Source organism: Aegilops tauschii, chromosome 5 (genome assembly GCF_002575655.3).
Source record: "Aegilops tauschii subsp. strangulata cultivar AL8/78 chromosome 5, Aet v6.0, whole genome shotgun sequence".
Classification (NCBI taxonomy): domain Eukaryota; kingdom Viridiplantae; phylum Streptophyta; class Magnoliopsida; order Poales; family Poaceae; genus Aegilops; species Aegilops tauschii.
The window spans coordinates 556,256,557-556,268,581 of NC_053039.3; the positions used below are offsets into that span (position 1 = coordinate 556,256,557).

Genomic DNA, 12,025 nt, shown 5'->3' on the forward strand with positions numbered 1-12,025 from the left:
ATATACTTCATCAGTGAAGAATATGACATCACAATTCATCAGACCAATTTCATCAAGCAATGCAACAGTTAAAATAGTATGAGGACGTGAGAAATGAAAGTTCATGTCTTCATGATTAGCCTGCATCCTTTCAGGCATTTTTCAGGTCTCCAGCAAATTCTTCAGACGTTTGAGCACGTCTGGAGACCTGACCCTGCATAAGAGATTAGTCCTTTTTCTTCACCACCCACATCTGAAGGGGTGGCAAAGAGTTCATCACTTTGCGAGCTCCATACGAGAAAGGTGGCATAGAAGCGAATCCATTTCGTTTCACATAAGAGGAGTTAGGGTAAGCATATGAGTAAGCAGAGAAATTCTTCGAGGACTTATGAACATAATGATTAGAAGAATAATGCTCATATTCATAGCCCTTAGCTCTTCCCTGCGAAACAGAGATGTTAGCACGATGATGTTCATATGAGGACTTTGATCCTTTTGAGGAATATGATCCACGTGAGGAATTCGATCCGTATGAGGACTTGGATCCATATGAAAAATTTGGTCCATATGAAGAATTTGATCTGGGGTTCCTATTCTTCACAGGTGGTGTCATGAGGACATTCACTTGAAGATTTTTAAGGCACCTTTTGGGAACCCAGATTTTCTTCATAGGAGAACCGTTCCTGCAGTTAGTGCCAACATATCTAGCAAATACTTCACCATTTTGATTTTTAAACAGTTTATAGTTGGAGTCAAATGACTCATCAGATGAATGAGAAGATTCACATGTAAAGACAGATAGATTAGATGGATCAACTAGAGGTCCCTTTGCAGCAACCCATGAGGTTTTGGGGTACTGCTCAGGCTTCCAATATGTACCATCACCATTGAGTTTCCTCTCAAAGGCAATACCTCTTTCCTAGGGTTCCTGTTGAGGATCTGCTTTTTAAGCACATCACAAAGAGTCTGATGCCCTTTGAGGCTTTTGTACATGCCTGTCATGTACAATTCCTTCAGCCTTGCATCGTCAGTGATACTAGCAATGTCTTCAGATAAGGAATTAGTGATAGCAGAGACAGTTGAAGACTTTGTAGCATTATAAGCATTTGAACATTCAGGTGAAGAATTAGCAGATTCACGTTCAATGCATTTCAAACATGGAGGAACAAATTCTTCCTGAGCAGCGCTGATTTGTTGAGCAAGTAATGAATCGCGCTCCTTCTGAAGATCTTCAGAACTCACTCTTAGCTTTTCAAGATCTTGCTTTCTCTGAAGATATTCATAAGAAAGCTTCTCATGATCAGATAAGAGAGTGTTATGATGACCTTGAAGGTTGTCAAATCTATACTGAAGTCTCTGAAGATTTTCAGTCAAGGTTTTAGTGCGATCCATTTCTTCACCCAACATATCATCACTTTTATCTAGCATGTTTTGAACCTTTTCCAAGGCCTTTTGTTGTTTAGTGGCAATACAAACAAGCTTGGTATAGCTAGGTCCAAAATCATCATCAGATTCATCATCACTAGACTCGGATGAGGAACATTCGGTTACCTTGGCACCTTTTGCCATGAGGCATGGTGCAGAAGATGATGGTTCAGGTTCGAAAGTCATCGTTTTGAGTGATTCCTTGAAATCCTCAAACCAGGGATCGTGACAAGTTCGATGACCTTCATAGACGTTAGAGATTCGGTCCCAGATAAGCTTCGCATTGCAAAGATGCATAATGCGCCTGAATTCATCTCTAGATAGGCAGGAACAGATGATATCCTTCGCCATGATGTCAAGTCGAGTGTACTTGTGAATATCATCAGTGACCGCCATCTTGCATAGATCGGTAAGACCAATCTCAGTGACGGTCCACAGCTTGCTGTTCAGTGCCATGAGGCGCTTCCTCATCATGGCCTTCCACTTGGGATAATCATGACCGTCAAAGATGGGGCATGCCACTTTCTTCATACCTGCGGTCGACATAACTAAAACTCCAGGCGGTTAAACCAAAATCACACAGAACAAGGGAGTACCTTGCTCTGATACCAATTGAAAGTGCGTTATAGCAACTAGAGGGGGGTGAATAGGTGATTTTTATGAATTCTTCACTGAGGAATTTGCGGGTGAGGAAATTTCTTAGCGAAGAACTACTTGCAGCGGAATAAGTACTCAAGAGTAAGCATAGCAGAACATAGGCATGGTCATCATGATGAAATGAAGACAAACACAGAGTACAGAAAGCGTAAACACAGGATAGCACAGGATGAAGACAAACAGACTGAAGAAATTGAACTGAGGAAATTGAGAAAGTATTAAGTCAAAGTCTTCAAACACAGATATGACAAGCACACAACACAGTAATGAGGAAATGAAAGAGTTGAGGAAATAGAACCAGTAAGCTTGGTGAAGACAATGATTTGGTAGACCAGTTCCAACTGCTGTCTCAGTTGTACATCTGGTTGGAGCTGCTAGGTATTTAAACCTGAGGACACACAGTCCCGGACACACAGTCCTCACAGTATTCTCCTTGAACTAAGGTCACACAGACCTCGTCCAATCACTCGTGGTAAGTCTTCAGGTGACTTCCGAACCTTCACAAACTCGGTCACTCGGCGATCCACAATTCCTGTGGGATGCTCTAGACCATGATGCCTAACCGTCTGGAAGAACCACAATCTTCAAAGGTAACAAGCGTCGGATCCACGCAGGATCAATGTCTTCTGTGATGCTCAATCACTTTGGGTTTGTAGGTGTTTGGGTTTTCCTCACTTGATGATTTTCACTCAAAGTCCTCGGAGGATGGGATGCTCTCAAATGACAAATGTCAGTTTCTCTCGGAGCAGCCAACCAGCTAGTGGTTGTAGGGGGCGGCTATTTATAGCCTAGGGAGCAGCCCGACATGATAAGACATAAATGCCCTTCAATGATATGACCGTTAGGTGGATAAGATATTTTGGGACAGCTGGCGCGTAGCACAGCAACGGTCGGAAATATGAGGCTCAAATTCCTCAGGGCTATCATGTTCCTCACTGTGTAGGCAATCCGCACTGGCGAATTCCTAACTCCTCAGTCAGAACAAATTCCTCAGACCAGAAGAGCTTCGTCTCTGTCACTAAAGAATATGACTGAACTGTATGAGATTTCCAATGGCTTCACTTGAAGGGATTGGTAGGTGTAGGATTTTGAGTTGAGAATCACATGGAAATTTTTCCTTAGTATTTCCTCGACCCCCTTTAACAATACGGTGTTTCCTATGACTCAAGAAAGAGAAAATGAAACTACGAAAACAAAAGTCTTCACGCTTCATGTTCCTCAAATGAATACTAAGTCTTCAAGGTCACACCAATTTCTTCACTTTCAAAGTCTTCAGAAAGTCTTCAGAAATCCAAAGTCTTCAGTCGAAGAACTTCATTTTTAGGGGTCGACATTCTCTGTAAATATCAAACTCCTCATAGAAATATAGACCTGTGTACACTCATAAACACATTAGTCCCTTAACCTATAAGTCTTCAATACACCAAAATCACTAAGGGGCACTAGATGCAATTACACATGTTAATTAATATCTTTAGAAAGGCCCAATGCTTAGCGATGCATGCATATACATGTTTCATCTGCCTTTTCCTGTAGATCGCTCCAGGCTAGTACTTGAAAATAGTGCAGTACTCGGCCTATTGGGCCTCGAGCTACTGAAGCCCATGCACGAGGCGTGTGCTGTGCATGCATACCAATAAACTGAGCGCTAGAATAACTCGTTTAGAGCATCTCCAACAGCCGCGCAATGCGCCGCGCGCAAAAAACGCATTTGGCGTGTGCCGTTCACCTGGTTTCGCGCGGCCGGCAGCGCTGGCTCTAGCAGACGCGTCAAAATTGAGCGCGCGCGCGTAACTCCATCGGCCGCGCTAAAATGCAGCGCGCGCTAAACATTGCGTACATTTTTTTAATAAAATGATAAATAAAAATTCATAGATAAAAAATGATACATAGATATTTTACATAGTTCCATAGCATAGATAGATTAAAAAACTACTACTAAATAGTGCAATGACATAAAATAACTACTAGATAGTGCAACTACATACGCAACTACAGCCTACTCCCAGTCGTCGTCCTCATCGTCATTGTCGCTATCCTCGCTGGTCTGGTCTGAGGTATCGATCCACATGTCCAACCAACGGTCATCATCAGCTGAAAAGATCGACTGCCCACCATTTTGAACGTTGTCGCACTGCGATATCACCAGAGCCTTTCGCCGACGCCTATCCAACCGCTCGTCGCGGCGCCTTTGCGTGTCCTCCTCACGGCGCCTTGCCCAGTAGGCTTGCTCGTAGGTGACGTCCTCCGGGTGGCGCCGGTGCCACTCCGCCATGGTCCGCTCGTCCTCATGGGCGACGAGGAGGCGGCGCTGCCGCTCAGCGTGCTCCGCACGATCTTGTGCCATGCAAAGACGAGGCGGCGGGGCGATGTCCAGCGCCTGCTGAAGGGTGTGGACGTCGTGGAAGTTCATCATCGGGCGCGGCCTGCCTAGGCGCCACGCCGCCGCGTCGTACACGCGGACGGCCTCGTGCGCCGTCTCGAAGGTACCGAGGCCGAACCGGAGTTGGCCGGACCGTATCTCGGCGTAGAACCCGCTGTTGCACTAGTAGAAAAAGGGCCTATTATCCCGGTTGGTAAGGGCCTTTTGTCCCGGTTTTTTAACCGGGACTAAAGGGTCGTTACTAATGCCCTAACCCTTTAGTCCCGGTTCTTACACGAACCAGGACAGATGGGCCTCCACGTGGCCGGTGCGGCGAGCCCAGGCAGGAGGGCCTTTGGTCCCGGTTGGTGGCACTAAGCGGGACCAATAGGCATCCACGCGTCAGCATTTCAGGGGCTGGGGTTTTTGTTTTTTTGAAAGGGGGGGTGTTGGGGGTTTTGGGGGGTTAATTTAGGTGTTTCATATATTGTGTTAGCTAGCTAATTAATATAGAGAAATGTCCTCTCTTATCTCCATGCTTGGTCGACGCTACGTACTATATACGTATGGAGAGGACTAGACACGCTAGCTAGTAAGCAAATGAAGGAAACAGAAGATCGTCATGAACATATGCATACAAAGAGAAGTGATATCGACCACCTCTCCTTCTCCGAGAGATTGGTCGAACGACAACTTCTCGTATATCTATCCGACACTACCGACTACATATATACAATAATTATCTCTTACAATATGATCCCCTAATTAAATTGTAAGAACACAGGGTCCACATAGTATTCTCTGTTTTCAGCGATCACGTGGTCAAGGAAGAATGCCGCCAATTCCTCTTGAATTGCTCGCATACGATCTGGTGCTAGGAGCTCATCCCGCATCCGAAAGATCTAATTTGAAGAAGGGGGTCAATACATATATATATATATATATGAATAAATGAAACTCAACACAAATGATGGTAATAAAATAAAATTGTGAATATTATTGCTTACGCACTTCATATTGTTCGTGAGAATAGCCCCGCTCACAGGTCGTGTAGCGGATGGACTCGCAAACGTAGTATCCACAGTAATTATTCCCGGGTTCCTGCCACAACCACTTTACAAGAAATAGAGGTCAATCAAACTGATAAGCAAACATGCTAAATGGTATTGATGAAACTAGCGCTTGAATCACTAGGAGATGCGCGGAACATGCTACTATAGTGCTTACTTTCGGGTGTTTAAATTGCAGCTTCTTCGGCAGTCCCGGAGCTTTTTTGGTGAATTTTCTCCAAACCCTGCCAGACAAAAAAAACAATTACTTGATATCACGAAATGAACAAAGTTGCTGATATGGTGGATAATGATCGATTTAACTTACTTCTCGAGCATTTGAGTCATGTCCGCATAGTCCTGGGGATCTTTTCGTCTCAAGTCTAAGACGGTTACTACTCCCTGCTCAAGCTTAATCTCTAGGAGAATATAGTGGAAGCTGCGCACGCATGCATAAGTCATCAATTACATTACTATAACCTGGACTAATAAGGGAAACCGAATATGCACAAGACAGTAACAATCACTTGAAGTTGTAAGGAAAGAGTATTATATCTTTGTTTTCATTTATTACCAACGATCGTAGCAAGTTGGCCTCGGTATTTTCGGCATGATATTTAACCTCAGTTGCATCTATGAGATTTGTGTTAATGAACCCAATATCACCGATTTGTCTTTCCTTCAATTCGGCGATCTTCAATCTGCATAATATAGTGAGGATAATTATAAATACAATGAATGAAAGAGCTGACCTATATAGAGAGACTTAATGACATAAGTAGTACTACTTATAGACAGTAGCAAGTGATCGTTGATTTATCGAGGGCCTTTTGATTGAAAAACTGGAATAACTCCTCAAATGGAACATTCAACAGTTCAATTCCAACGAGGTCATGCTCCGGTTTAACTCTCAGCGTCAAAGTATTCGTCCCCCCCAGACTCTCTGCAGGTTTTCATGTACCAATCATGTAATCTTCGCATCATCGTTGTTAGAGATCTTTCATCTTTGACGAGAGGCTTCCCGTAATGGTATTTGTGTTCGTCCACCTCCAAGATATCATAATGTACATCGTCGGGCAGGTAATCTCCAAGATTGCTATAACCGGGCACCATCCTCGGAACATTAGCGACGATGTCGCTAGACACCTTGAGCGGGGGGCACGATTGGTTCGCTTGTTCGCCGAGCTGGGTAATTTTTTTCCCAGCTCGTCGTTCTTTTAACCTTTGATCACTGACAGTACTTTCCGACCGCTCCGCTTGGGCAAATGTCTTTGCAAGAATGCGCTCATAGTTGCCTCTCGGCGGAGACTTTGGTGGTTTTGTCAGGGCAGCCAGAGTGTGCTTCGCTTTCACCGGATCTACCTTCTCCTCCGGAGGTGGATGTTTATTTGCTTTCACCCCTTCAAAGAAGTTCGTCACTTCGGCTCGCACGATCTTTGTGGTTTCCTCCTCGGTCCTCTCGTATGGTAACTTCTCTGGAGTCTTCAGAGAAGGACCGAATCTGTATTGCCTCCCGCCTCTGGCTGTACTGCTAGACGCTGGCAGAGCAGACGGAGCGGCTGCGGCTGTCTTCTTTCCTTGCTTACGAGGCAGAGGAGAAGGACTACGATGCGCCGGAGCAGCCGGAGCGGCGGCGGGTCTCTTCCGCCCTTGCTGACGAGGCGGAGAAGGAGGAGGCTGGCTGCTCTGGCGCGCCGGCGCAGGCGGAGAAGGAGGCGGAGTGCCGCCACGCGCCGGAGAAGGAGGCTGAGTGCCCTGATCACTCGTCGGAGGAGGAGGCGGAGTGCCGCCACGCGCCGGAGAAGGAGGCTGAGTGCCCTGATCACTCGCCGGAGGAGGAGGCGGAGTGCCCTTACTCGCCGGAGGCGTCCAGTTCGGAAGGTTGATGAGCTCCTTCCGCCATAGGCATGGAGTCTTCAGAGCAAAACCCAGCCGAGTCTCCCCTTCACCGGTAGGGTGGTCAAGCCGGAGGTCCTCAAATCCGCCATCACCCTAGCATATCCTTCTGGAATCGGCCGGCAGTGGTAGGTTGCGCCGGGTTCAGGAGGTAAAACAGAGCCAACAGCCGCCTTGACTTTGATGTTCTGCCATTGCGTCATAAGGTGGCAATGTTGAGACTCCGTGATAGCATCCACGGGGTAGCTAGCAGGAGCCGTCAAGACATGCTCCGGTTGAAGCAGCTCGGTGGAAGCCACGCTGCTTCTCCGCTGAGATGGCGGGGTAGTTTCGGCATGTCGATTGGCGTCTCGTTCCTCTAGCGCTTGAACCCTTTCGTGCAGCTTCTGAATTTGTGTCTGCTCCACTTTTTTCCTCCTCTCCTGGCTTTTGTAACCGCCTGCGTCCGGAAAACCAGCCTTCCACGGAACGGAGCCTGGCGTGCCTTGTGTCCGTCTAGGGTGCTCAGGATTCCCGAGGGCCATTGTGAGCTCGTCGTTCTCTCTGTCTGGAACGAACGTCCCTTCCTGCGCTGCATCGATATACTGCTGAAGCCTCTTGACTGGTATTCTCAAAAGCTCGTCCGTCCAAACGCACCTCCCTGATACAGGGTCCAATTTTCCGCCAGCCCCGAAGAACCAATTCCGGCAACGGTCTGGCCAGTTCATTGTCTGTGGTTCGATTCCTTTATCAAGCAGACCATTCTCAGCCTTGGCCCACTTAGGCCGGGCTTTGAGGTAGCCCCCTGACCCCGTGCGATGGTGAAGCTTCTTCATCACAGCATTCTTCTTGTTTGTCGCTGACATCTTCTTACTCTTTTCCGATGTCTTGTGGGCCACAAATGCGGGCCAGTGATCTCTGATCTTCTCATACCGGCCGGTGAATTCTGGTGTCTCTTCTTTGTCGACAAGCGTTTTCAGCTCTTTCTTCCACCTCCTGAATAGGTCTGCCATCTTCTTAAGAGCATGAGACTTGATTAATTGCTCTTTAACTGGCTTCTCCGGATCCTCCTCTGGCGGTAGGGTGAAATTTGCCTTCAGCTCAGTCCAAAGATCATCTTTCTGCATATCATTGACATAAGACACCTCAGGGTCTTCCTTCTTAGGCTTATACCATTGGTTGACGCTGATCGGGATCTTGTCCCTAACTAGAACCCCGCACTGAGCAGCAAATGCATCCTTTGTCCGGATGGGTTCAATCGGTTGGTCGTCGCGCGCGATTGCTGTGATCTCAAACCTTTCATCCGAGCGCCACTTTCTCTTCGGGCCTCGTCTCTTTACCGAAGTTGTGCTCGATCCGGAGGGCTAGAAAAAAGAAGAAAGACGAGAGTTAATTAATATGTGTACATACCAAAACAATGAATGCATCAATTAGCTAGTCAGCACAGGCTTAACTAATATATTTACCTGGCCGGACTCTGTTCGGTCACCGGAGCCGTCACCACGGGCTCCTTCTTGCACCAGCATTGGGTCACCGGAGCCATCATAATCATGTCTTTCCTCCTCCACTCGTCGATCACCGTAGCCTGCTTCTTCACCCTGTTCTTCCAGACCATCACTGTCGTTAAGATACGACAAGATATCACCTCCGGCTAAGATTATGTCCCCCAACACCTCTTCTGCTTGCTCGTCTCGTCCGTGCTCCATTGTTTCTGCAAATATTACAACATGGCAATTATTACACAAACATGACAGCAGGTGGATATATTAGTGCAAACGTAGACCTAGCTTATTCCGGGTCTCGGGTGGCCTCGGCAACGCTTCAAGGGTAGGGGTGCGGCGGGAGGGGGTAGGAGACCGACATCGTTTTTTTCTAGGGTTTGGGTGTCCTCGAGAGTTTTGGTCGAGCGAGAGGGCCGGGGGGTGCTCCCGTGGTATAAGTTATCACGGTCGAGAGGGGGTATAAATATCGACCGTCCATCATGTCGAAGTTATCTGGGAGGGAGTTATATATATCGACAACGACGACATACATACATGGGAAAATAATGTTATCGGGGAGGGGGTATATCGACAACGACATACCCGATAAAAAATAAGAAGACGAAGAAGAAATAAAAAGAGGAGAAGAAGAAAGGATTAGAGGAGAAGATCAAAGAAAAAAAGAAGAAAAAAAAGAGGAGAAGAAGAAAGGAATAGAGGAGAAGAAGAAAAAATAGAATATCTATTTTTTCTTCTACTCCTCTATTCCTTCCTTCTTCTCCTCTTCTTTTTCTTCTTTTTTCCTCTTCTTATTTATTTCTCCTCTTCTTCCTCTCCTCTTCTTCTCCTTTCTTCCTCTTCTTATTTTCGTTTTTCCTCTCCTTCTTTTTCTTCTTCTTCCTTTCCTAGCTAGATATATAAAACTTTTCTAAAAATGTAACTTTTGCATATATAAAACTTTTCCATGGATCAGCATTTCTCATATATATCCATCTATAACCACATACATATATAAATGGAAAAAAATGCTATGAACAAAAATACATATATACTTGGTAAATATTCTATGAACATCGTTTCTCATATATATCAATGCATACATCCATGGATCATCATTGCTCATATATCCATAGTCATATATAAAAACTTTCTGTATATGAACAAAAAACTTTCTATGAACAAAAAAACATTTTTGACATATTTAACACATTCTAAATTTTCCTAACTCTTTTGCAACCACAAAATTTACTCCAACTTCATGACAGTACCCACACTCCATTTCACCAAAAACCTTCTGATCCATAGTACAAAATTTTCAAATTTCATTCAAATGAAATTTGAACCAGATTCAAATTCCTTGCTGAAAACCTATTCAAATTCCTTTCTAAAAATCTAACTTTTGCATATATGTATTTTTAAAACATCATTACAGTTGAAAAAATACATACATACATACAAAAACATGTAAAAATACATACATACATATATGAACATACATAAAAAATACATATATCTAAAAAATACATCGGGGCAGGAGCGCCGCGCAGCAACGACGTCGGGCGAGGGCGCGGCGACGGCGAGGGCGCGGGCGACAGCGACGACGGGCGCGGGCGACGGCGACGGGCGAGGGCGCGGGGCAGGGGCGGCGCGCGTCGGGGCAGGGACGGCGCGCGGCGACGACGTCGGGCGAGGGCGCGGCGACGGCGAGGGTGGGGGCGGCGGGCGGCGTCGGGGCAGCCTGGCGGCGTCGATGTCGTCGAGGGGTCGTCAGGGGCAACTGCGAGATGAAGATGAAAATTTTCACAAGTGTTGGTTATATACCCAGAGCTTTGGTCCCGGTTCGTGGCACCAACCGGGACCAATGCCCCCCTTTAGTCCCGATTGGTGCCACCAACCGGGACCAAAGGCCGCCGCTTCCCGCCCTTTGGGCTGCTGCGGCGGCCTTTGGTCCCGGTTGGTGGCACCAACCGGGACTAAAGGGGGGCATTGGTACCGGTTCGTGGCACCAACCAGGACCAATGCCCCCCTTTAGTCCCGGTTGGTGCCACCAACCGGGACCAAAGGACATGTGCTGCCCGCGTCGCGGCCAAAGTTTAGTCCCACCTCGCTAGTTGAGAGAGCTCGAGAGTCGTTTATAAGCGCTGCTGCGCCAACCCTCTCGAGCTCCTCTCCATTGCAGGCTTACGGGCCTAATTGTCACTGCTATGCCTGATGGGCCTACTGGGCCTTCTGCGGGCCAGAATCCTGGCCCATGGATGGGTTTCTACTCGTATTCAGGCCGTGGTGGCCCAGTAGGTGGCATAATTTTTATTTTTTGCCTGTTTTTTGTTTTCTTTTTTGCTTTATTCATTTTGTTTTATTTCTACTTACAACAAAATACTTATTTATTTTATTTTATTTTGTTTCTAATTACTTATTTATTTTACTTTATGATAATTCTTTTTGCTATTAAAGTTTCTATCAAAAAAAGTTCTTTATGAAAATTCTTTTTGCTTTTAATAATTTTGAACAGAAAATACTTCGATAATTTTAGTTGCATCTATTTTATATGATTTTAGTTTCAATAATACTAGAGGTTTCTTATAATGTTTTGAACAGAAAATACTTTGTTAATTTTAGTTTCATAAATTTTATTAAAGTTTATTTTATTTTGTTTCTACTTATATATTTTAATAAAGTTTATATTATTTTGTTTCTAATTACTTATTTATTTTATTTGTTATTTTTCATGCACCATTTTTCATGCATTTACTAAATATTTTGAGCTATAAGACCCTAAAATTGAAAAGCATTTCAAATGAACTCTGAAAAGGTTGAAAGTTGGCATGGTATCATCATTTCATCCACATAGCACGTGCAAGAAAGTTGAGAGGGTTACGGCAAAAACTAGATGCACTTCGTGTACAAAACGGACAATGGTATCATACTCTTCTGTTACAAAGTTGGCATGGTATCATCATAATAGTTGCGGGAGAAAGTCTTCACTTTTTCTTCGCTTGTGTCATTTGCTTATTGCGCCGTAACCATGGATAATCTTCATCGTTTATCAGGATGCTTGGGTCAGCCTTGACTTTGAAGGGAGGAATTTCATGAAACTTTTCATAATCTTCAAACATGTCTGTCTTGCCCTCCACTCCCACAATGTCCCTTTTTCCTGAAAGAACTATGTGGCGCTTTGGCTCATCGTGATGTATTCG

At 45.3% G+C, this 12,025-nt stretch overlaps 1 protein-coding gene across 1 annotated transcript; it reads right to left on the bottom strand.

The window, feature by feature from the left end:
• Positions 1-4,060: 4,060 nt before the first annotated feature.
• On the bottom strand, positions 4,061-4,477 carry LOC109777343 (uncharacterized). Its single transcript, XM_020335985.2, has one exon. The coding sequence runs from the start codon at positions 4,475-4,477 to the stop codon at positions 4,061-4,063; it is 417 nt and encodes a 138-aa protein (XP_020191574.2).
• Positions 4,478-12,025: the final 7,548 nt, after the last annotated feature.

Coding starts and splice junctions, on each gene's coding strand:
- LOC109777343 (XM_020335985.2), bottom strand. CDS start 4,477: ATGATGAACTTCCACGACGTCCACACCCTTCAGCAGGCGCTGGACATC.